Here is a 25777-nt window from a genome sequence, read left to right on the forward strand (position 1 = left end):
GAACTCAAGAAGGCCATATCCGAAATGCAAAGTGGTAAGGCTCCTGGAAGAGACGGTATCCCACCAGAAATGTACCTTTCTTGTTGGGACATAATTGGACCCTTATTACTAAATATGATCTTACACTCAGTCAAGGAGGGGAACTTCCATAAGAATGACAATATTGCACTCATAACAGTCCTCCTTAAAAAAGACAAAGACCCCAACGAGTGCGGTAGTTATAGACCTTTAAGCCTCCTTGGAACCGATATCAAACTGTACTCTAAGGTATTAGCCATCAGATTACAAAAGCATATGACGTCTTTAGTTCATCCGGACCAAACTGGCTTCATAAGAGGCCGCCTGATCACTGATAACATAAGACGAATACTGCACGTACTAGATGCCGACAAGGACGACACCATACCTAAGGCGATGCTGTCCCTGGATGCTATTGTGGTATAATATGTCCTCATGTAAATATATCCCCCTCCCCTGTGTTCCCTTTACCTGTGCCCCCCCCCCCCTCTCTGTGGAATAAGACACCCCCCTCCCCTGTGTCCCCCAAACCTGTACCCCCTCCCCCCCATCTGACCTATCAAATGGGACCACACACCCCCTTTGTTGAACTATAAAGGGCTCCTCCCGACCACAATAGAGGCTTCTTACCTGGGGGATTTCAGCTGATCACCTGGGGCGAGAGCCTCAGCCATTCTCTCTATGTATTCTATCTGTTTGGTTAATAAACCTTGTTATTATCCAAGCCTCGGTTGACTGAGACATTCTTCATCAGGATATCTACAAATATCCCACAATTGGCGTCTACGAACTTGTGACGGACTTTTTGCGTCCTCCCGGCATGCTGTATCGTTTCATCTATACAGAGAAAAGTGAGTATATAGACTGGTCGACCAAAAATGTATGGAAAGGAATTGAAACCTTCCCGCTTTTCTCTGTGCCAGGTGAATATTACAGAATGTTGTCAAATATTGAGATCATGGCTGAGTAGGAATAATGTGCATTAATATATCTGATCTGTATTGAGAATCGTTACCAGGGCGCGCGTGCACCTGGGTCCTTTATCAGGCGGTTCTGAGAGGATGGGTTATAGTGCTATTCCCAAAAGTTTAGGCACAAAGGTTGAAGTGCTATTCCAGGTCGAGTCGGAGCCGACCAAAAGTTAAGGCACACAATACAGGTTGATGGATTGCTACCCCAAGTCTAATTCAGACTAAAATATAGGCAACAAGGCAAGAAACGTGGGCTTATTAGATGTGATATCCTTGAAAACGCTACTCTGTTAAAAAAAACGTTCTGTGATTCCTTTGCAAAGAGGCGGGAAGTTAGGACCGAGAAGCTGATGGAATCATAATTAGAAATTACCAGAGTAGCGTCATAATATTCATTGTTTCAACCTCAAACTAAGCTCACAATCTCTTCCATTTCCTGAAAACGATGTATTTTGGATTAAATTAACCAATTGATCAATACAGATAGCGGGAAGATGATCACGCGATGTCCTAGTTAGTACATGATTACGCGATGTCCCGGGAGTACGTAAATGTACATTAAACGGGACATCAGTCGCGGAAAAGTACATTAAACAGGACGTTAGTCGCGGGTTAAGAGGCCGAGAGTATGATTAAAAGGTATATATAATCTAATATATCGCTGGTAAATTTCGAAGTCAGGTTCGGTCGTTATGATTTTAATAACGATGTGTAGTTATATATCAAGGGTATGAATGCCTTGTCGCAACAGATGTTGGCCGACTAAACGTACAGCGATCCAATACAGTCAGATATACACACACGTTAACTTATATGTATTAATGTTTGTGTGTCTGTTTTAAGTCTCGTTTGTATGTGCACAAGTATTATAGGACCCGTCGCGTTGCTTTATTGAGTCAAGAACCGGCTGCGGATAGCGCGACGAGCATTGAGAGACGAGTTACCGTTATACAAAGAATAACATTGAAGTGCAGTTCACGGGAACAAACTAGGATAGTAATTTCCGGATTCCGCAGAACACCGGCCCACGGGAACAACCATTTGGGGAAGTATAGTTTTATCGTTTCAGTTTGTTTACGTTTCACATATGCACAGGCGCGTTCATTCGGTAACAAAACGCTGGTATAGGAATTCCAGGCTATTGAGAGCTCGTGGAAAAAATACTGTATGAATTGCAAAGCGTTATTTCCGAGGCGAATGAGAACACACGAACGTCGCATGGAGCAATGACGTGACGCTATGCGCGCCGTGAAGTTATTATTTTATATTAAACTATCCATAAGCGAACGTAAAGTGTAATGTACCCAAGGCCAAGGGTGCGTGAAATCCACGTGTAGTATATGTTTTATTTGTATATATATGTGCGCGCTGCCATTGGAAAATGTTGAGTTGCAGTGGCGAGATGCAGGTTGCACCATCCCAGACCACCGGAGAAACGAACCGAACATTGCAGCTTTCCCCGGTGAGTATGAAAATCATAAATATATAGATGCTTTGATTGATTGATTGAAAACTTTATTAACAGATTGCAGAATGGGTACAATACAGTACAGCTCAATACACACAATTGTTAAGGGGATGCAGACCAGAGAGAGACTTTAGTCTTGTTTACATCAGGGTCCCCCATTTTCTATTTATCAGGACATATTATGACATACATGACATACAGATAGTCAGTACTGCTACATCTGTACATTTATGACATACCAGATTTGCAAATTCAGTACTGTTTGTGGTACACAACTATCATCTCAGTTACAGTAAATTACAACTATCTCAGATCACTTGAGTGTTTATGTTGCTTTAATTTACACATTATAAGTCACATAAAGCTAATTACAATGTCTGTTTCAGAATTATAATACATCTGTGGGCGTACCTTGTAGTCCACATAAACAGCGTTAGATTAGACTTTATAAGCTTTCAATGTTGAAAAACTTGGGCACAAACAACATAGATCATGTTTAAAAGTAAGATGTTTAGGTTATATTCACTTGAGTTAATGTGTTTATCTAAAGAACCAATGAAAGATAACTAGCCCTTTCCATTGTAAGACATTTTAAACATGATTCAAAATGTGTGGGTCCACATTCATATGATGCTTGTGTACATATGCGATATGATTGATAAATGATAACACTATCATTACATCCAAGAACGGGATGGATGAGATCTAGCTAATGTTTGTTGAGCACACAGACAGTCAAAGAGGATTCACCCAGGTCTTAGAAAAGAGTGGAAAATTAACATGTGTTTGTATTTACAGATCTGGCTCTGAGGCGAGATGCAAAACAGTGAATGACTACACCCAAATTGTATCACAAAAGACAGAAAATCCAACAATTTGCATGTCAACCGAGAGACAGTGCAGAGCTGAGAGACAATCGATTGACCATTTGGAACAAATCTACATCCAAAACACCCACATGTAAATTTCTTCAGAGTGGGCACTTGGGAGACAAAGCAATGCAAATGCCTGCACTCGTGACCACAGACTTGATGAACTCACCTGGCGGTGGATGGCAACAGAGAACCACTTAATTAACATGAATTAGTTACAGATGATGAATTTGCAGTTATGAAAATCTACCTAACTCCCATACTAACAATAACTAACCAGTCGTTTTCATCATCTCTTTTCAAAAGGCACATGAATTAGAGAAGTGCCCGAGATGAAAGATTAATGATGAAAACAACTACTTACAATCCCCTCCTTCTATTCTCTGTTTATAACCAATAACATGCATGACTTTCCTTAGACTATTCTTTTAACAACTAATACTTTCCATGACTGCAAAATTATCAACCACCAAAATTGCAGCACAATTATCTAAATGTACAAGATATCAACAACATTGATCATTTAGCTGACACTTTTATCCAAAGCGACTCACAGGTTCTGTACGACAGGACATCAGGCAAGGCACACCTCTATCAGCTGAGTAACAATGGTCATCAAAGTGTTGAGTGCTACAGTGTAGATTAGTTTATTAGGACAAATGCATGACAGTAAGGTTAGTTAGGGTTAGATGATAAGAAATGATTGTTTTTCATGCAAAATTAACTGGCTACCTAGATTTTATGTTTTTTCCCCATGCTATGCTATGATGAGCCACACTGAGATGTGAAGAACAACCGAGAAGTCATGGCGAGGTAAGTATCTTGAAGAAGCACACCATCGTACGCGGCCTGAGGTAAGATCAACTTCAATTTAAGACCATCAGAATATGAAGACAAGGAGCTATTTTATCTGATTCAAAACTTTGGCCATTCATTTACAAATTTTATTTAAAGCCTAATGCTGTAAGATCTAGTTAGATACAAAATCTGATAAAATTGTAGTGAATGTGACCTTCTTGACGTAAAGAATCACTGCTAATGCAATTGGCTTGCATTTCCTATTGTCAATTAAGTGATTTTATTTACAATGAATTGAATTAATCCCAAAATGATTTTCCACTTTAGCAGAAAGGCGTTGAATCATTTATGTGAGGAGTTTTCTAAGGCAGTGTTTATCACCCTCAGATCACGAATTGATGAGAGGACAGGACGAGTGAGACGACGCGTGACCTGAACCACGAAGCTGCGGACACAACCAGAGGCGACGACAACAACCGTGGGAGAACCATCCAACCCAGCCCACAGACATCCCCAAGAAAGTGGAGCAGAGGACCACGAAGGAGACTGACCAAGGAGACACTGACGAAGAGGAGATCAACCTTTTGACGGCCTCCACCCCGGCACTGCATGACCACGACAGACCGAGATCAAGACGGAGTCTAACGTGGCTCTGTCGGACCACGGCGGGGAGCTGATCGTGGAGTCGGACAGCGGGATGGTGATCCACGAGACCCACGGCCTGGAGTGCAGCGAGTGCGGCGAGATCTTTGGCAGCATCGCCGACCTCCACCAGCACTTTGAGATCCACAAGGACATCAACCCGTACATCTGTGTCCACTGTGGCGAGAGCTTCGCCGTGGAGACCAGCCTCAAGCAGCACATGAAAATCCACACGAAAGAAAAGGCGTACGCCCCCACCGGGGTCGAGATGGTCGGCAAGGGCGTCATCGACGCCTTCAACCTCAAGTCTCACCAGATGCCGGAGAAGCCCCATCAGTGCTCCGAGTGTAGCAAGAGCTTCGCGGCGGCCATCTCTCTCAGAGAACACATGAAGATGCACTCGGATGACAAGCCGTACAAGTGCACCCAGTGTAGGAAGAGCTTTGTACGCAGGAGGCATCTGAAGAAGCACCAGGAGCTCCACACACGCGAGAAGCCGTACACCTGTGGCCAGTGCAGTAAAGGCTTCACCACATCCTCCAACCTGAAGCAGCACCAGAAGACCCACGACGCGGGGGCCGGGGACAAGCCCCGTCGTAAAGGCTTCGCCACCGCGTCCAGCCCCAAGCAACACCAGAAGACCCACGCCGTGGGGGTAGTAGGGGACAAGCCCCATCGATGCACACAGTGTGCGAAGTGCTTTGCAACCGCGGCTAACTTGAAGGAGCACCAGAGGGGGGTCCACTCGGGAGAGAAGCCGTACAAATGCAACATGTGCCGGAAGAGTTTCGTTCGCAAGCGCCACCTGAAGAAGCAAACCCATCACCTGCAAACGGGAACTGAAGTCCCCGACCATCAAGGTGGATTCCCATGACAAGATTGTCATCCGTGTGAGAAAGAGCGTCCTACTGACTAGCCACTACACCGGCGGGCCCTCGCCCTCCATCAAGTGGTACCGCAATGACGAGGAGAGGACAGCGAAACCAGCACAACACATTCAAAAACGCCCGCCCCCTCGCCCCTCTAGTACCGCGATGACGAGGAACGGGGGGGACCAACCACCACGTTCAAGAACGCCCTGACCACCATGTCTCTAGGCCTGATAGGGGCCAAGCGTGAGCACAGTGGCAGACATGTGATGGTGGTGGAGAACAACATAGGCTGCAGGAAAAGACCACTATAGTTGACTGCTACCGGTGACCCTTGACAAGGTACACAGGGAGCGGACGGCGACCTCCTGTAGGCCCCCTCTGAATGAACGACGACCAGTGAATGTTCCCGACTGCATCGTCAAGAAGAGACATCATCAGAGACCTGTAGAACAAGATACTTCTGAACACACATTGTCCACATTGTTATGTATGTATTGGCCCTGCCACACGACAGACCGAGAACAGATGATCAACACTTCACAGCAACTGTCAGATTCACAAACAAGAACTGTTTCACAGAGTTCATATGTATCTGGAAAATTATTGACTAGGAATATGATGAAATACAATCAGTAAGATTGCATTAACCAATTTTATAATGACAATGAGAAATGATCACAGAGTCACATTACAAAATGGTATTGTTAAACAGGGCAGAACCAGTTGGATTGTTCCAAGACACCAAGTTTGTTTTGACCATTGATAGTATGCACCACAGAACAATGCATAACGATTATCATAATCACCTTTTATATTAACCACTAGGTTAACGGTTTTCAATTTTATTTTGACACATTAGCCACTAAGGTAATGTCTATTGTATATATTTATTTAATTTTTATGTGTTACTGTTTGGCCCTGCCACACGACCGACAGAGAACACCTTGTCAACAACGACGCAACATCATTCAGATTAATACCTTCACAAGCAGGAAACTTTTCACACAATTGTATGTATCTGCAAAACGATGAACTAGGGATGTGATGAAAAGAAATCAATGAGAAAACATTAACAATGGTTAGTAATAATGAGCTAAAATGTATTGCTGAAGGAAGAAGTGACCACATGATCACATTACATCACATTAGAATTACTTAGGTTACAAAATTGTATTGTCAGACAAGAAATAATCAGTTGTTTTATTCTCTCATAGAAGAGGACATGCAACGTTGTTTTGCACCTGTATGGTGAACCATTGATAGTATATGCACTAGAATTACATACAGAAGCGATGCATAAGAAATTTTATCTCCTCATTTATAGAGAAGAAATGGAGAAAATTGCCTGATTCTAAGTAAAAACCAACAAAGCTGAGGCAATCACAGATGAAAGTGACACTCAAACTCAGATTAAATACAACTGGATCCTAAGTAATTTCATCAAGAATCATCACAAAATGTGCAAAAAAAATATATATATATTTGTGAACAGTTTCCCATAATCAATCATGTTAGTTTTATTAACCACCAGGTTAACGGTTGTTAAAATGTTTTTGTACACATTAGCCTTATGTGTAAATCCGATTCCTAATAATTATGAACACAATTTTGTTTTTTCACCCTGTGCACTCTGACCACACAGACAGTGCATGTATTTAATTGGTTTATTACGATGCCTGTATGCACAACGATCACATTAGCTCCCCAGAGTCACGACATGAACGACTGAAGGTATGCCAAGATATTTGCACAGCGATAGCTTCTAATGATTATGTTAATTGTTGTTTGATATCAGAGATGAGGACCACTCATTGATATAGGTATTTTGAGCGATTAATAAAAGAAAAGGGTGATATCTATTCCCACATCTCTGATATCAAAATAACACAGACCGCAGTCCAGTCGATCATGTCATGAATCATGTATGTAAATAATTCTATTTTTAAACTATTATCCCCACTTTTACCTGTTCCAAACAATCCTGGTATATTATACATTAATCTCACCCACATTATAAGAAAGAAAAGTGAGTATTGTGGTATAATATGTCCTCATGTAAATATATCCCCCTCCCCTGTGTTCCCTTTACCTGTGCCCCCCCCCCCCCTCTCTGTGGAATAAGACACCCCCCTCCCCTGTGTCCCCCAAACCTGTACCCCCTCCCCCCCATCTGACCTATCAAATGGGACCACACACCCCCTTTGTTGAACTATAAAGGGCTCCTCCCGACCACAATAGGGGCTTCTTACCTGGGTAATTTCAGCTGATCACCTGGGGCGAGAGCCTCAGCCATTCTCTCTATGTATTCTATCTGTTTGGTTAATAAACCTTGTTATTATCCAAGCCTCGGTTGACTGAGACATTCTTCATCAGGATATCCACAAATATCCCACACTATGAAAGCCTTTGACAGGCTGGAATGGTCGTATCTATGGGCAGTATTAGAAAGGATGGGGTTAGGAAAAGGATTCATTGATATGATTAAAGTATTATACAAAGACCCATCGGCCATGATTACAACAGGTACAATCATCTCCAAAATCTTTCCGGTATCACGCTCAGCCAGACAGGGTTGCCCTCTTAGTCCCGGACTATTCGATCTATCATTAGAGCCTTTAGCACAATATATAAGACAATCCCAATCCATAGAACCAATCGTAATCAAGGGCACACAACATAGAATTAGTTTATATGCGGACGACGTAATATTATTCATGCAAAACCCCAACACCACATTGCCTCATCTGCTCAAGTTGATTGAGAACTTTGGTGATTTATCGGGATTTAAGATAAATTGGCCGAAGTCGGCTTTCCTTCCACTTAACACCCCTGCAAAAAAAGATATAACCCTCCCAGGAGAGATACCTATGGTAAAACATTTTAGATGCTTGGGTGTGGAAATATTCCCCACCATAAGACAAACGGTGAAGCACAATTACACAAAAATCCAAAACAAAATCAAAGACGACCTTGATAGGTGGGCAAAACTTAAAAACTCAGTACAGGCACGGATATCAATAGTTAAGATGGATGTACTACCTAGAATCAACTTCTTCAGTTCAATGCTACCGTTACCCCCTCCAGAGGGTTACTGGAAAAGATTACACTCCTCCACATACAAATTTACTTGGAATAACAAACCACCACGTATAAAAAGATCCACCGCACAGAGAAATAAAGCAGACGGTGGCATGGCATTTCCAGATTTTTTCCACTATTTTAAGGCGTACACATTAAGACCATTGACAACATGGTTTGATCCCCAAGCATTAGTATCCTGGAGAAAATGAGAAGAAAACATAGTAGCCCCACATAGACTGAAGGACATAGCATACACTAAACTACCAATCAAGCACTGTGAACGGAAATTTGGCCCCATAATTACCCATGCGATCCGGATATGGCGTGAAACACAAAAAAAATATCCTAACCCACATAAATGGCACAATCATACTCCCTTATTCAATAACAAGGCACTCTTAATTGAAAAACGACCTATAAGATTCCCTATATGGGAAGAGCAAGGCATACACTCATTAGGGGATGTTTTTAACAAACAGGGTTTTTGTAGTTATAGAGAACTATGCAAAAAACTTTATCTCACCAAGTCCACATGGCTTTTTTACATACAGTTACGGCTATGTTTGAAGTCTCACGGTGTTCCATTAGACATACCAATTGAACACCACAGATACCACAAATTCTTCTATGAAAGAGAGACATCGAGAGGTTTTGTTTCAGATTTGTATCATCAATTACTAACGTCCTCGTATGAAACCCTCCAACTAGACTCTGCCTGGAGGAGGGATATAACAGACCTGGAAAGTGACTTTGATTGGCAAGGAGCCTGGGCAAATGTCCGACTTACATCAAGGAACCCGGATCATCAACAAATCAATATTAACTATATTCACAGGACATACTTGACTCCTATACTATAAGACTGAACAGAATGGGTCTTAAACAAGACTCCAAATGCTCCCAATGTACAAATGGTGACGAAGGGACATTTATGCACATGTACTGGGACTGCCCACCAGTTAAGACATTCTGGAAAGATGTGACCCAACAATTATCAAAACTCGTATCTTGGAATATACCTGTACACCCCTCTGTATTACTATTGAATGATGTTTTTGAGTTTGCAGTAAATCCACAGCTAAAGAGATTGGTTTTATCGGGTATCACAGTAGCTAAAAAGCTGATCGCATCACGCTGGTTTCAACCGGAAAAAATGTGCCGGAAAGTTTGGTTTCTTACATATCTCGATGCGATTTATCAAGAAATATCTACAGCAAGAATTCTGGGTCTCAATGAATCCAAAATGTCAATGTGGTTAGAAGTGGTGGAGAGAATAAAAGCTAGCTTATAATGGTAGTGTCTGGTTGAGGAGCGAGGGATAATGGAGGTACTATCCAAGGAGGGGTCCGGGAGGGGGGGGTTCGAGCTGGAGCATATGTGTGTAGGTTTTTAGATAACAGGTATTAGGGGTATATCCTATATAAGACAATTAACTATAATGTGATTTCATTGGATGTGCACTGACAACTAATGCTTGTATATCTTATCGTGTGTTGTCATGTTTGTATATGTGTTTGTTTAAAAAATAATAAAAAAAGAAAATACAAAAAAAGAAATCAGCTTACTATGGCGGCTGAGTGGCGCAGTGGGCAAGGCACTTGCCACTAACGCAGGAGATGCTGGTATCGAGCCCAGCTCTCTGCGTTGCTACCGGCTTGGCCGGCCGTCATACTAATACAATTGGCAGTATTAGGGGGTGGGAAAGCCGGTGGGTGGGGATCGGACGTTGTGGACAGCGACTCCTACAGGTCGGTTGGGTGACGCCGGTGTGGCGGAAACAGGAAGTATCGGGGGCAGCGTGAGCCTCCCACGCGTTACTCCTTGCCACTGAGAGTTCGAGCTGCTGCGGTGAAAAGATGCGACAGGCTGCATCCTCGTGTATCGGAGGGGACACGTGATGCAAGGCTTCTATCTTCACTACAGCCGACCAGTGGGAGGCATAGTCTAGCAACGTTCAAGACAGGGGAGGGAAGAATTGGAAACACAAAATTGGGATGGGAGAAAAATAGAAAATGGGGAGAAAAAGTGGATAAAAAAATCTGCTTACTATGGAACACTCTGACATTCTCTTACTGTATAAATTTAGCTCAGGGTTACCTATGACTCTGGGTTCACTTCTCAGCAAAGACATAGCCAGCCATTTTCTAGTACCTTGGAACTTCTGCCATAGCTAGAGAAACAGCCAGACTGTACATGGCCAAGCGTTTTTTTTTCCTTTGTAACCTTGTGTGTCTTACAGTATAAAGCCTGGAGTTATTAAACACTCTGGGCTCACTTCTCAGATTGTGTGTCTTACAGTATAAAGGAGTTATTAAACACTCTGGACTCACTTCTCAGATTGTGTGTCTTACAGTATAAAGGAGTTATTAAACACTCTGGGCTCACTTCTCAGATTGTGTGTCTTACAGTATAAAGGAGTTATTAAACACTCTGGACTCACTTCTCAGATTGTGTGTCTTACAGTATAAAGCCTGGAGTTATTAAACACTCTGGACTCACTTATCAGATTGTGTGTCTTACAGTATAAAGGAGTTATTAAACACTCTGGACTCACTTCTCAGATTGTGTTTTACATTATAAAGGAGTTATTAAACACTCTGGGCTCACTTCTCAGATTGTGTGTCTTACAGTATAAAGGAGTTATTAAACACTCTGGACTCACTTCTCAGATTGTGTGTCTTACAGTATAAAGCCTGGAGTTATTAAACACTCTGGACTCACTTATCAGATTGTGTGTCTTACAGTATAAAGGAGTTATTAAACACTCTGGACTCACTTCTCAGATTGTGTTTTACATTATAAAGGAGTTATTAAACACTCTGGACTCACTTCTCAGATTGTCTTGTATTGTATGAGACTCTGTGCACAGAATAAACTATTTTCTTTTCTATCCTTTTGACTGGATCTCGATTTCTCTTAAGCTCACCAGACTTGATAAAACAAAATTTCCACAACACATTTGAGCTTTTAAACTGCATAGTCTGATCTCACACCTACCTTGTTTCATGTTGTGTAATTTTCTATATATATATTTCTTTTATCTTACTTGTTTGTCGTATTTGTATTGCTTTCTTTAACATGTTTTTACTATATTTTTACATCCGTTTATATGTACAGCACTTTGGTGCAACTACAGTTGTTTTAAATGTGCTTTAGAAATAAAAACGTACTTACTAACTTACACTGTTACACCCTCCATCATAGCCTGGTTTACCATATTACTGTACATCCGTACTCAAAAGTGTGACAACTAAAACACGTTCATTTTGAAAACATCTTCTTCTAAAGGAATGATCCGTCAGGGCAGGACTACCTTGACGGTGAAGTTGAGCATCAGGCAGTCGGGGTGGGCCTCGGCCAGCTTGTAGAACAGGTCCCTCCACGTGGCATGGGCGATCATCTGTTCCAGCCAAGCAGGCGTCTAAACAGAACCACAGGGATTAAACACACAGATCCATAACACTCCAAAAGTTGGATGTAAAAACAGATTAGATTCAAATGTATTGTCATTATACAGCACAAGTACAGTACATAGGTTTGGCATCCAACCAGAGTGCAAATGTAGCAGATGATATGATGTAAATATACAAGTGTAAATATGCTGTATATTCATCACTGTTGTACATGCTTTCATACAGAATATATGGGTAGACAGTGAAAGCAGTAGGTGGGTATAAATTGAGTATAAACAACAGACTTCAGAGTCGTACAATAAATGTAAATAAAAAAGTGCTGATATACAGAATAAAGCGCTCCCTTCCGTATGATGTTGCTTTTAGCATGCAACGGCCCACATGTCACATGTGGGCCCTCTTGAGGACGATTTGCCCACCGACACTTTGGCCTCTAGCGGCTCAGGTGTGCATATTTTTAGGAGACAAAATCCGTTCAGCGGTTCTCGAGTTACATGCCAATATGTGAGGCGTGCGCCAAAGTACACGGCAGACTCATTTCTGAACAGATGTTTATGAAATCTTGACATGTACTACACAATACTTCCGGCTATGGACCCAGGGTGTTTTCTCAGCCATACCAATTTTTGGGGAAATACTACTTCTGGACTACTAACTACTACAGAAAAACGTGAGTAACACGTTTTTCTACAACTCAAGTTCAGACCTATGTTACTCTATTTCATTAGCACTAAAAGTGAATTCTCTTTATTGTATCAGAAACTTCAGAATGTCATCTTTCAAAAGAGACCAGGCTCATGCATGCAGTTAATACAGAACTTTTGAACTCTAGCCCCGTTTCTTTCTTACTAATGATGTTGTCGTCAGTAGAGTCCTTTCTCAGCATAATCCATGCAGTTACTGGACCCCCACAGCTCTGACTAATTATCCACAGACTAATGCCAAGTCAATGGGGTCACCGCTCCTGTCTGTAGAAGCCCTGAAATCTATGCTAAAAATCTACTTTGAGTGCAGTGGGTTTGTGGATCCGGGGGCTTGAGTACAGAATGGAGCTAGACTCAATTGACGTTGCATTAGTTTGTGGATAACTAAGTGTAGCTGCAGGGGTCCAGTATGAAAGCAACACGGACTGTGCTGAGATTCTGCCGGTCGACAACATTGGCATTGAGTAGGAAAAACAGCTAGGGTTCAAAAACGCAATAAGAAATACAGTACATCCAGAGCTTTTAGAAAGGTGCAAAGTATTGCTTTTCCCCCAAAGAAATGACTGATTCATAAATGTATCCTTTAAGAAATGTTGGCGGGTCCAAAATTAATGTTGTTGTTTACATGTTACACGTATCCCCTCCCTACTTCCCATTTCCCCAAACGCGCCTGATTGGATAAAGGTGCTGCTAGTCGAGACACGCTGGCGCTCTAGCGGGACATCTAGTGGCTCAATGTTTGTTTTTATTTGTCACGTAAAAAGTACATAAAAGGTTCTAAAGGTTCTGTATGAGCCCCCTGAGGATGTGCTTCATACAGTAAAAAAGTAAGTCCAAACACTATACAAAACACTATACAAAACACTATACAAAATATACAATATACAAACTAAAGTGCAACCTAAAATAGAATAGAATGGTGTGATTATATGATGGAATTATACTAGCTCAAAGGTAATCACTCAACACAATGTGGTTTTTTAGGTTAAAGAATCGTGGTAAATCATGAGGGAACATATTATTAATGAACGCTAAATATAAACTGTTTGTAGCTATTCAATGAAAGTCATCAGACTGTGTTACAGAATTAATCCCCTGCATTGTAAGATTAGTTTCACTTAAGGTGAAATTAGGCTTAATGGTAACAGAATGTGTTCAATTATGATATCTCTGTGTTTATGTAATCAATTGCAATTCAAATATATATATTGTGAGATCAATAAAAAGTATTATGGTAGTTAGGCGGTGGTTGTTCTTTGACTGGAAAACACAGTAAATAGAGGGTTGGCTTGCAAAGGACAACCCCTTGTTTCAAATTCAAACGTAGAGAGGCCTGGGATTGGAGGAATACATCTGGTGATGTCACTCTGGTGACATCACGAGAGACTCCAGGCTTTTGAAATAAGAGGGGGTGTTGTGACGGTGGGAAGATCACTCTGACACGGAACCACAAGGACAACATCTCACCTTTATCACACAGCAAGACGAAGCGGCAGAGGAGACCAACAGACAAAGGACTTTTTGGAGGGAGAACAGACTTTCCTCTTTGTTCATCAGCCAGAGAACAAAGACAACTCAACAACTACCATTCAACAATCTACTTTCTTAGTCTAGTTGGGATCGCAGACGGCATAGTGTCTAGTGATCACAACTATAGCGTTTTTTATTTTAATTGAAACAGATCATTTTTGTATAACTTTGTGGATTTTAATAAACCACTACTTTTGAAATAACTACCTTCTCCTCCATTTCTCCTGCTGCTCATCTGGTCGTCAAACAAAGACCATTAGGTCTTATTGGTAGTAAAAGGTTTTTAGGGGAACCATACACAACGCAGAGGGAGATCAACAGCCGGTTCTGATCTTATCAGAACAGAAGCCTTTACTACTTCAGTAGCAGAGTGGATACTAGTGAAAGATGGTACAAGGTTAATATATATATATTATTTTTTTTCATTTGAGATATTGATCAAAGAAGTGTGTTTTTAGTCGATGACGGAAAATTGGGCGGGTTTCGGCTGTCCTGAATGTGGTGGGACGTTCGTTCCACCATTGTGGAGCGAGGACCGGCTTCTCTAGCACCTTTAATTACTCTCAATATTGGGGGAAACTGGCCCAGAGGTTGAGTCCTGAGGTCGTACCTCTCCCTCCACTGTGAAGATGGAGTCAGCTTTCTGGGGGTCAAAGTGTTTGATCAGGATACTCTTGAGGTGATCTTCGATGCATTCCTGGATCTCAGTTGGTTCTACGCCTGCAATCGAAAGCAAAGAAAAGAAACCTTTCACTGACATGACTCGGAAGAACACGGACTACTCTAGTATCTAAACTGATTTCACACGGTTAGGACAACTCTGACAAGGGCTGGGCAATAGATATATATGTTGTTTATCGTCTATCATCTGCGTGCCCAAATCTGATTTCTTTGCTCATATGTGACTCAGATCAGATTTCATTCCATGACAGCGTGAACAGCACAAATCACATGGAATCTGATATTTTCATAGACTTTTTTCGTCTTTCTAGATTGACATTTGTCACAATTTCTACGTCTATCTTCTTTATCGTTCATTTGCGCATGTGGGTCAGTTCAGGCGTGTGAACATTTCACACTGGAACCTGATATTGGCCACATTTTTACAATAATGTGAACAAATCTGATCTTGAATAAATCAGAATTGAGCACTAAGGCAGTGTGAACATAGCCTTTGATATTCAGTATTCAGTATTGGTGCTGTTTTGCCCACCCTGAACACTGTGGAAGTTTTCCTCTGAGGAAACTGTCTCCCTCCTCTTTCCCTTCCTCTTCCCTCACACCCTACCCTCTGTTTCACACCCCCCCCCCCTGCCAGAAAACTTAAGAGCGAGCTCACAGAATCGGGGAGGATCTTGGTGTCCTCGTGGCCAGAGAAGCAAGACCTCCACTACAGCCTGAATTTGCATTTGACTATCAATACTTTATCAATACATTTGTATCAAACACGTAGATCTGACCACGCGCAAAATTAACCTCTCCGGTTCCACCACAACACCAAGCCACCAACCCCCCCCCCCCCCCCCCCCTAGGGCCCCTACCACCACCACCACCAGCCCCAAGAGTGAGCAATGCAAGCAGCACTGCTGTGTGGGGACCAGGAATCCCAGTGCATACCCATCTGGATGAGCCACTCTGCCAGGAGGTTCACACTCTGGGCCACAGCGGAGTAGTTCTCCGACAGGAGCGCGATAATTTGTTGTGGAAGGCCACCTGCATGGATATACCTGCGGATATAAATGATTTCTCTCACATTTACATTGAGTCATTTAGCTTGACGCTTTTATCCAAAGCCACTTACAGATTGTGAACAACAAGTCAGCAGGAAGGGTACACCTCTGGCAGCTAAGGGTCAGTAACATTGTTCGTCAAACAGTGTCGGACATCAGTGTTACACTCTGAGCGCATAGTAGTATAGACATATTAGCATGATATCAATAACAATACAATCATAGAGTTTTTCATACAAAATCATAAATACCATACCATGGACAAAATATAAATTTTTTATTTAATGTATTTATTTATTGCATATATATCCATATTTGTCTGAATATACCTGCATATAACCCCTCTTGTATATATTTACTTCAGGGTTCTTACATTGACTAACTTTCCAGCACTTTATACACAATTGAAGCACTTTTCAAACCTTGAAAACACCACATTGAAATACAAGCATTGTCAAGGATTTCCAGCACCCGTACGAACCCTGTTACTTATACACCTGCATATAACCCATAGCTCTGTATGATAGCATGTACAATAATGCTGTACATACCATATATATATATATATATATATTTATTCTCACCATATATAGTATATCTATCGACACCTATCTGTACTTACCTGCATATTCCTTTTACATATCTGTAGATACTATATCTATATCTGTACATATCCTACTCTTACTGGTTACGCTGCTGGCCAGTATGACTATTACCATACTGTCTTTACACCTGTATCACTGTACATATTATACTACAACTCTGTACATACATCTGATTAGCAGTGCTAATCAAATGTATTGTCATTATACAGCAGTGCTCTATTACTCAGTAGTACTAATTGATATATTTTATAGCCAGTTTAATCACCTCTACATTGCTGTTGCACTTTACCATTACATTTGCACTCTGGTTGGATGCCAAACTGCTTTTCGTTGTACTGTACTTGTGCTGTATAATGACAATACATTTGAATAGATGCCCCTTTACGCATCAGTTTCTTTTTGTGAACAAATTTTTTTATTATTTTTTTGACATGACATAAAACTAGACACACAAGCATTAACAGTAAATATCCACAATAAATCACAGGATTATACATTCCAATATTTGAATCAATATAAATGTAGTTTACGAGATATATACATTATACTTGCAATACAATACAATACATACATAATATGCTCTTACTCGCTCTTCTCCCCCCCCCCCCCCCCCCCCCCAGGACCCCCCTTGGATAATCCATCCATTATTTCGTTTCTAACTATGGATTACAATTCATATGCTAACCTTTATTCTCTCCACCACTTCTAACCAGATTGCAATGCTGGCTTCATTGACACCTAAAATTCTTGCTGTATATATCTCTAGATAAATCACATTGAGATAAGTAAGAGCCCATACCTTTAGGCACATTTTATCCGGTTGAATCCAGCGTGATGCTATCAGATTTTTAGCAGCCGTAAGACCGGACAAAATTTGTCTCTTTAGCTGTTTAGTGGCTGCTATTTGAGAAACATCATTCAACAACAATACAGAAGGCAGTACAAGTATGTTCAGAAATAAAAATTCTGATAATTGCGTGGTTACTTCTTCCCAGAATATCTTAACAGGGGGGCATTCCCAGTACATATGTATAAATGTACCGATATCGCCCTTTGAACACAAGGAGCATAGAGAATCTTGTTTAAGCCCCATTCGGTTCAATCTTATAGGAGTCAGGTAAGTCCTATGAATATAATTAAGATTAATCTGTTGATGATCCAGGTTGCGTGATGCTAGTCGAACGTTTGCCCAGACTTCTTGCCAATCAAAATCTACTTCCAAGTCTGGTATATCCCTCCTCCAGACTGAGTCTAGGGGGAGGACTCCATATACGAAGACGTAAGTAAGTGATGATAAAAAGTCTGATACGAAGCCTCTCCCTTTCATAGAAGAATTTGTGATATCTGTGGTGCTCAAGTGGTATCTTTAATGGGACTCCATGAGCCTTCAAAGTTGCTAATAACTGTATATAGAAATAATAAGTGGAGCTGGTGAGGTTAAATTGGTTATAAATTTCATGATAGCTACAGAAACCCCGTTCGTTGAAGATATCTCCCAATGTATGTATGCCTTGCTTTTCCCATTTGGGATATCTGATAGGTCGTTGTGCAATAAGGAGTGCATTGTTATTGAATAGGGGAGTAAGTATGCCATTTATGTGGGTTAGTGCATTTTTTCTGTGTGTCACGCCATATCCGAATTACATGTGTAATAAGAGTACCAAATTTCAAGTCGCATTGCTTAATTGATAATTTGGTGTATACTATATCCTGCAGTCTATGTGGTGCCACTATGTTTTCTTCTAATGTTCTCCAGGATACAGATGCTTGAGAATCAAACCAGGTGATCAGTGGTCTTAAGGCGAGACACTGCAGGTGAATAGTCAAATATACTTTTTTTGTTGATTTTGAGATTTTGTTATATTTTGCTTCCTAAACATGTCTTCTATGAAACGAGTGACAATAAAACGTCAATAACACACATTTAGTTGTTTATTTTACATCATTTTGCCTTATTGCATCCATAAATGTGCACATATTTAATGGGGAAGTGCATCATTTGCATATATAAACATAAATGTCAGAAAACTTGCAATATGTTTTTTCTTAGTTTATATGTACATAACAAATTGGGAAAGTTTCATAGTGATATCTATTCAAATATTTTTTGCCTATTAGGGGGTACTACACTGTACTACACTGTTTGTAGCCTGTGTGTAGTTCTGTTCAGTTCAATAACATCATTATTATTATTATTCAGTTATCAAACATGTGTTTAGGTTGTCTATTACTAATGGTTTGATTAGGTATTGTGTTTGTAAATAACTGTTTAAAAAAAAAAGTATGGCATTTTACAATACAGAACTTTGAAGGCGTTTTCCCAATAATGAGTTTTAAGAGTTTTTCCTCATACTCTGAGCCAGAAATCTCCACTTCAGTAGCACTCACATACACCAGACCTTCCAGTTCTATTCATATCTATGTTCTGAAGGTATTTACAGAAGGGTTTGTTGATATCGCATTCATACCCAGATTTATATCACATTTTATTCCTAAAAACATGGCGAAATATGGAATTTTACCATAAAAATGGACTGAATGGAGTATTTTCTGATTTATGGAGTGATAAAAAGAGATATCCAAAATCCCCTCTGTAATAACCGTTGGCTCTAATATGTCAACAAAATGAAACTATAATTTTGAAAATGGCTTTATCCAATGTTCAGATTTCTGTCCTGGAATTATATGCAAATTAGTGCATATTTAAGTAGATCATGCCTCATTTGCATATTTAAACATACAATTTCAGAAAACTTGTAATACAAAAAAGTCTTGTCTTAATATAAGTAATCAACTGGGGAAGTTTCATTGTGATATCTATTAGTAAAACAAATTACCCTATTCACCTGCAGTGTCTCCCCTTAAAGAGAACGCTTTAAAATAGTGGTAGAAGTCTGGAAATGCTAAACCTCCGTCGGCTTTGTTTCTCTGTGCGGTGGATCTTTTTATTCGTGGAGGTTTGTTGTTCCAAATAAATGTATATGCGGTGGAGTGTAATTTTTTCCAGTAACCATCAGGGGGAGGTAACGGTAACATTGAACTAAAGAAGTTGATTCTAGGTAAAACATCCATCTTAACTATTGATACTCGGGCCTGTACTGAGTTTTTAAGTTTTGACCACCTGTCAAAGTCATTTGTGATCCTATCTTGGAGTCTTGTATAATTATACTTCACTGTTTGGCATATAGTAGGGAATATCTCAACTCCAAGACATCTAAAGTGTTCTACCATTGGTATACTTCCTGGAAGGATTGTAGTCTTCACAGAGACATTAAGTGGGAGGAAGGCTGATTTTGGCCAGTTTATCCTAAATCCCGATAGATTGCCAAAATCATCAATCAGCTTGAGAAGATGAGGCAGTGAGGTGGTAGGGTTTTGCATGAACAATATTACGTTGTCCGCATATAAACTAATATGATGCTGTGTGCCCTTAATTGAGATTGGCTCCATGGATTGGGATTGTCTTATATACTGTGCTAAAGGCTCTAAGGATAGAGCAAATAGTCCGGGACTAAGAGGGCAACCCTGTCTGGATGAGCGCGACACAGGAAAGAGTGAGGAGGTGATTTTACCTGTTATAATCATGGCCGATGGGTCTTTGTATAATACTTTTATCATCAAAAGCATCAGTTTCTGATATGATTTGATTAATATATCTGCATCATTTTATCCCACTTTATGCTTTGCTCTTGCTGCTTGTTTTACACTGATTGTATGTCTTACACTGATTTTATGTCTTATTTCTTACTGATGTAAAGCACTTTTGAACAGCAATCCCCTGTATGAAAGGTCCTATACAAATAAAGTTATTATTATTATCACTGGATAATGACAATACATTTGAATCTAATCGACAACCGTGGCGAATGAGCTGTGGCATTGCACCATATTGGTTTGGCATGAAAGATCTACTACTATCTATAAACTACAACGTAGCAACAGTTTCAGTGCGTGGGGTTTGTTTGTTTCCTTCGCGTGTGTCCGTCCAGGATGCAGCCGTGCTTTATGCTCACGTTTTCATGGTGTTGAAGACAGCAGGCTCCATGACGTAATCTCTGCTGGAGAACTTGTTCAGACAGTCTTCCTGGACCTTCTCGTCGTTTTCTCCCCCTTCATAATCATCCTCGCCCTGAGAAGGTAAAGGGCAACATCACTTCTCCCGTCTTGCTCTTAGTAACATTAGTGGAGTGGAGGCTAAATCACCTCTGTATATACAGGCTTAGCCTCACAACCAGTCTAGTGGGGGTGAAAAAAAATACATACAGCATAGTATTGCAATATTTTAGTGGCAATATATTTAGACACAAGTATCGATTTTTCCCCCTGCAATAAAAATTATTGACGTGAGATGAACAGACTTCTTATTAGATAAAACAGATATATTATATGCGATTTTACTTTGCAACACTGTATAAATCCTTGTATATCTTTTAACATGTTACAGTATATTTTGGACTGTATTGTATATTATACATATTTTAGAATGTTCATCTTTGACAGTGTATTCTTATTTTTGACTACCTAAATGTTTATTGTGAGCGATCTCTGTGGTGCTGAATTTCCCTCAGGATTAATAAAGTACTTCTATTCTATTCTATATATATTTGAATTGCAGATGGTGACCAAGTTTTGTAGTTGAAAGGTAATAAATCAGAATAATATCGTAAATTGACAATACTATTGTTGGGCCTCTGGCGATTACCACCCCTATAATCTAGTGCGTGTGCGCCGTGTGGACATTCAGTTTTCACCATACAAGAACAATCTTGGGTCTATGGTAGCCTACCCGTCTACAGTGTGAAACACACACAAGGTGCATTACTGCAAACTGCCAACTGGACTGTTGAAGACTGGAGGAAAACACGTGCAGATTCTGTTTAGGGTGGATTTCCCTTTACAAACTCTTAACAAAGGAGTCCAATAGGCTAAGTCAACTCCCTCACTGCACACACAGTTGTGAATCTACCAGAGGCCTCTCCACAGTGCTGGCTGAGGATGCATTACAGATAGTGCTGAGCAGCATGCTTCTAGTACAGCACACTGCAAGCAGAAAGCTAATAACATTAAGCATAAGCATGCTGTGCCTCTACTGAGTTATCAATAAGTCACATGGAAAGTTGGAAACAGCTAGAAACTAGCGGTTCCCTCAACCTACTGAGCATTGCTATCTAGGGCAGAAGATGGTGCTTCAAGTTCACGGACACCTAGGCCTTCAGTTACAGCTGAACCTCGTTTTCTGGGCCGACAGGCTGAACTGACAGCACTACAGTCAACGTCTGGCCTGGCTGAGGACCACTTGCAGACTTCAGTGGCCCCCTGGAACATTTCAGTATGAAAGACAGTTCCTGCCTAATATAGTGCCTTTGGGTTCCTGGGCAAATCAGTGCATCTAGCTCTTCTACAAGGGGATCCTTTCCTTAGTTAATAATATTCAGTCATTTCATTCTTCATTGGCTTTCTAGAAGGTCAGTTTTAAATATATCTGGATCTGTATAGGGGCTATGAATGTTTGTATTTATTTGTGCATAGTTTAAAGTGGTTTACAGGTGTCCACCAGTCCCTCTGAATCATATGTTTAAATTCTTACTTTGGGAATATATTAGCATGTCGCTCATACTACAGTAATAAAAGTCAAGCATGTCGGTAGTAGGCAGACGGCCAGTAAATAGCTGGATAACTGCATCATTGATATTTTATATTTCACGTTACGTTAGCTCCCACATCTTCAGCCAACACACCCTTCTTGAAGCAATTGTGCTCGCATTGACGCCTAATGTACAGTCTCCTCCCCATTCTCGAAGACACTCTGATGTCACGAGACCGCCGCCATCTTGGTATCGTGGAAAACAAACAGATTTATACGATCAAATGTATTGATTGATTGATTGATTGAAAACTTTATTAACAGATTGCAGAATGGGTACAGTACAGTACAGCTCAATACATACAATTGTTAAGGGGATGCAGACCAGAGAAAGACTTTCGTCTTGTTTACATCAGGGTCCCCCATTTTCAATTCATCATAACATACATTACATACATGACATACAGATAGACAGTACTGCTCCATCTATACATTTATGACATACCAGATTTGTTTGTGATACAAAATGAGTCCAGAAAAGAGAGTATATACATTTGACGTAGAAACTGTACATTGGAGGAGGTTGGGTGGGGGGGGGGGACTGTACATTGGAGGTGGTTGGGTGGGGTGGGGGGGGGGGGGGGGGGTTGGGTAGGAGGGGTGGGTGGGTGGGGGACACTGTACAACTGTACAAGCAAAACTGTACATTGGAATATTGACAAAACCATACTTGGTCATTGGGTTGGGTTAGGACATTTACAGGGGCCAGTTTCGAATTGCAGTCTCCCGTAGGTGCTCTTTAAGAGCGGTTTTGAAAGTGGGTAGTGATTCACATTCCTTTACAGCTGTGGGTAGGGCGTTCCACATTGATGTGGCATAATTGCTAAACGTGTTTAGTCCCTTGTTTGAGCCGAATCTGGGTTTAACATGATTTGTGGAGCTCCCTCTGGTGTTGTGATCATGGTATTCACTGACCTTTGGGAAGTATTTTGACATGTACATGGGTACCTTAGTCGTGTAGTGTATCTTGTAGACCAGGCCCATTGCAAGTTGCTGTACTCTGTCGTCTACTCTAAGCCATCCTAGGTTGTCAAAGTGGGCAGGGGTGAGGTGGGTTCTAGAAGTAAGGTCAAGCAGTAGTCTGACCAGTTTGTTTTGAGATGTTTGCAATTTTGTTTTTAGCGCCTTTGAGGTGCTTTGGTACCATGAGGTGCAAGCATAGTCGTAGTTGAATGAGTGCTCCTGCCAGAGTCTTCAGGGTATTCTTGTTTACCAGAGAGGAGATCCGGTACAAGAATCTAGTTTGTTGGTTGACTTTTCTTATTACATTGGATGCCATTTTGTCACAGGAAAGATTAGCCTCTAGGATGGAACCCAGGTATGTAATTTCATCTTTCCTTGTGACAATATTGTCACCCACTGTAACTGAGAAGCCGTCGGTCTTGCTGAGTTTGTTATTTGAACCGAAGAGAATGGACTCTGTTTTGCCCATGTGTAACGATAGTTTGTTATCATCGAGCCAGGTGCAGATTTTGCCTAGTTCTGAGCTGAGGGTTTTTTCAACCTGTATGTATGCGTTGTATGCGTTGATGTATGCGTTGAGCTCCATTTTTATTACATATTTTATCACATTCTTGTTCATTTCATAACCTTTTCATATCATTTGTTTTGAAAATACTGAGGCCAACATGACATTTCACAATTTCGAAAGCCTTTCTGGTGATTCTAAGGCGAAAAAAAAGGCATGAAGGCTACTTGAAGAGAATGGACTAACGTTATATGGTGAAGTAGCTAGCAGCTAACATTTCTCTGCTGTTTACAGCCTCACAGCCAATAAAACTTAATTTACGATATACATATTTGTTCCTTATTCTCACCTGTTATGAAATGGTTAGAGCAGACATACGTATGATTTGACTTGGGGGCCAGGGTCTGCTTTGATCGACTCTCCCGTCTGAGTCTACATGTGCCCTCTTGATAGCCGCCAGCTATCCGTGATGCCTCAACTCGTATTATAAAACTTTCGATTTGGATTTTTGATTATGTTATTACTAGTACAAAGCATAACACAGCAGCTCTTTGGCATTGTGATGCACTGAAGAAAATTACCCTTGATTGTGTTTAATTTGCCGCTTTTCCGATCCGTTTTTGCACTAAATGAACCGTACACAATGTACCCGGGGTGCATGTTTCCCCCACGCCGCAGTTGCCTAGCAACAACAGACAGGAAGTTGACTTCGAGAATATATACTCTGTCAGGATCTCTGGGTAACAGTACTATATAGGTAAATGACGTGACGCCTATTTTTTCTGTCCCACTGAATTTCTTACCTTAAAAAAAAACATTCAAATTCTTAAAAAGATTACATGTATCTCTAATACGTTCCCCATATACAGACCCACTCTAACTCCTCCAAACATTTTAGTTATTGGTAATTTTTCTGCTATCTGAAGTGTCAAATGTCCATGTGGGGCGACCGTCCAGCATTGACTTCTATTTGGACAACCGGCTTAAAATCACTTTAAATCTATTTAAATATTTCCCTTGCCCTATTTGGCATAATTTCAAACATGTTTTGCATTCATTGACAAAATTATGAAGCATTTGCACATATACTTCCATCATAATATACAAACGAATGTTGTCCGCATATGTTAATTTTATGAAATATCATCTGGGGCGACCATCAAGAAAACACAATTGTGGGACTTTTATTTTGAAACCACCTCAAGGACAGGATGTTGCATCAGCCAGTCACATGTGAGGGACCCAGAGAAACAACTAGCAGGTTAGTAAGTCTCTTTCATATTGGCAAATAAATCTCTTTTTTAACTGCTGTAATGTACTTGCCACTTTTGGATGTCTTGTGGGACGACCACCCCAAAACTGTGAATAATACGTTTAATCTGAAAATCTATATTTTGATGATGAATTTGATAGTGACATGTGGTAAGAGCTAGCTAGTTTGGTTTCTGTAGCTAATGGTTAGCCTGTAATATTTGACTGACCTTAAAAACATCATCTGGGCGACCGAGTATCATGTGGGGCGACCACTGCTGAGTGTTTTACATGATCGATTATGTCTAGGGTTGCCACCCGTTCCTTAAAATACGGAATCGTTCCGTAATTGTAAACTAAAAGACGCGTTCCGTATTGAACTGATAAGGGACGCCCTATGTTCCGTATTGTAAGGTTTCCAGTTTAGTGAGAGAAATGAGCCAGCCGGCGTTCAAAAACAAGCCAAAATAGTCAAAGTCGGGGGAAATAAACAGACATGGCAACTCTGTTATGGTGGGCGTGCGCTCAGCAGCTCACCGACCAATGAGAATTAGCGCTTTCACGTTGCTAGGAAGAGTTCTGTGCCGCAGCTGTCCCCAACCTCTGTCTGCGCGCTCGCTTTGAAAAAATCTACTCCACCGCGTCCTAAAAAGACAAAACGCCTCCAGAAATACAGACCTGAGTTGGAAGAGGCAAATCCCTGGGTTGAT

At 40.8% G+C, this 25777-nt stretch overlaps 1 protein-coding gene across 1 annotated transcript in view; it reads right to left on the reverse strand.

Annotated features, from left to right (window-relative positions):
• LOC311244143 (negative elongation factor C/D-like) overlaps positions 1-21727 on the reverse strand; it is a gene marked incomplete at both ends in the record, with an annotated part of 51839 nt that extends 30112 nt beyond the window's left edge. The window contains 5 exons of the mRNA XM_084333551.1: positions 12036-12143; positions 14980-15089; positions 15987-16096; positions 20718-20833; positions 21671-21727. Of these exons, the coding sequence (XP_084189677.1) occupies positions 12036-12143; positions 14980-15089; positions 15987-16096; positions 20718-20833; positions 21671-21727 (501 nt within the window). The remainder of the gene's footprint in view (positions 1-12035; positions 12144-14979; positions 15090-15986; positions 16097-20717; positions 20834-21670) is intronic.
• Between the last annotated feature and the right edge of the window lie 4050 nt (positions 21728-25777).

The sequence above is a fragment of the Notolepis coatsorum genome, assembly GCF_963971535.1.
Source record: "Notolepis coatsorum genome assembly, chromosome: 17".
NCBI classification, from domain to species: Eukaryota; Metazoa; Chordata; class Actinopteri; order Aulopiformes; family Paralepididae; genus Notolepis; species Notolepis coatsorum.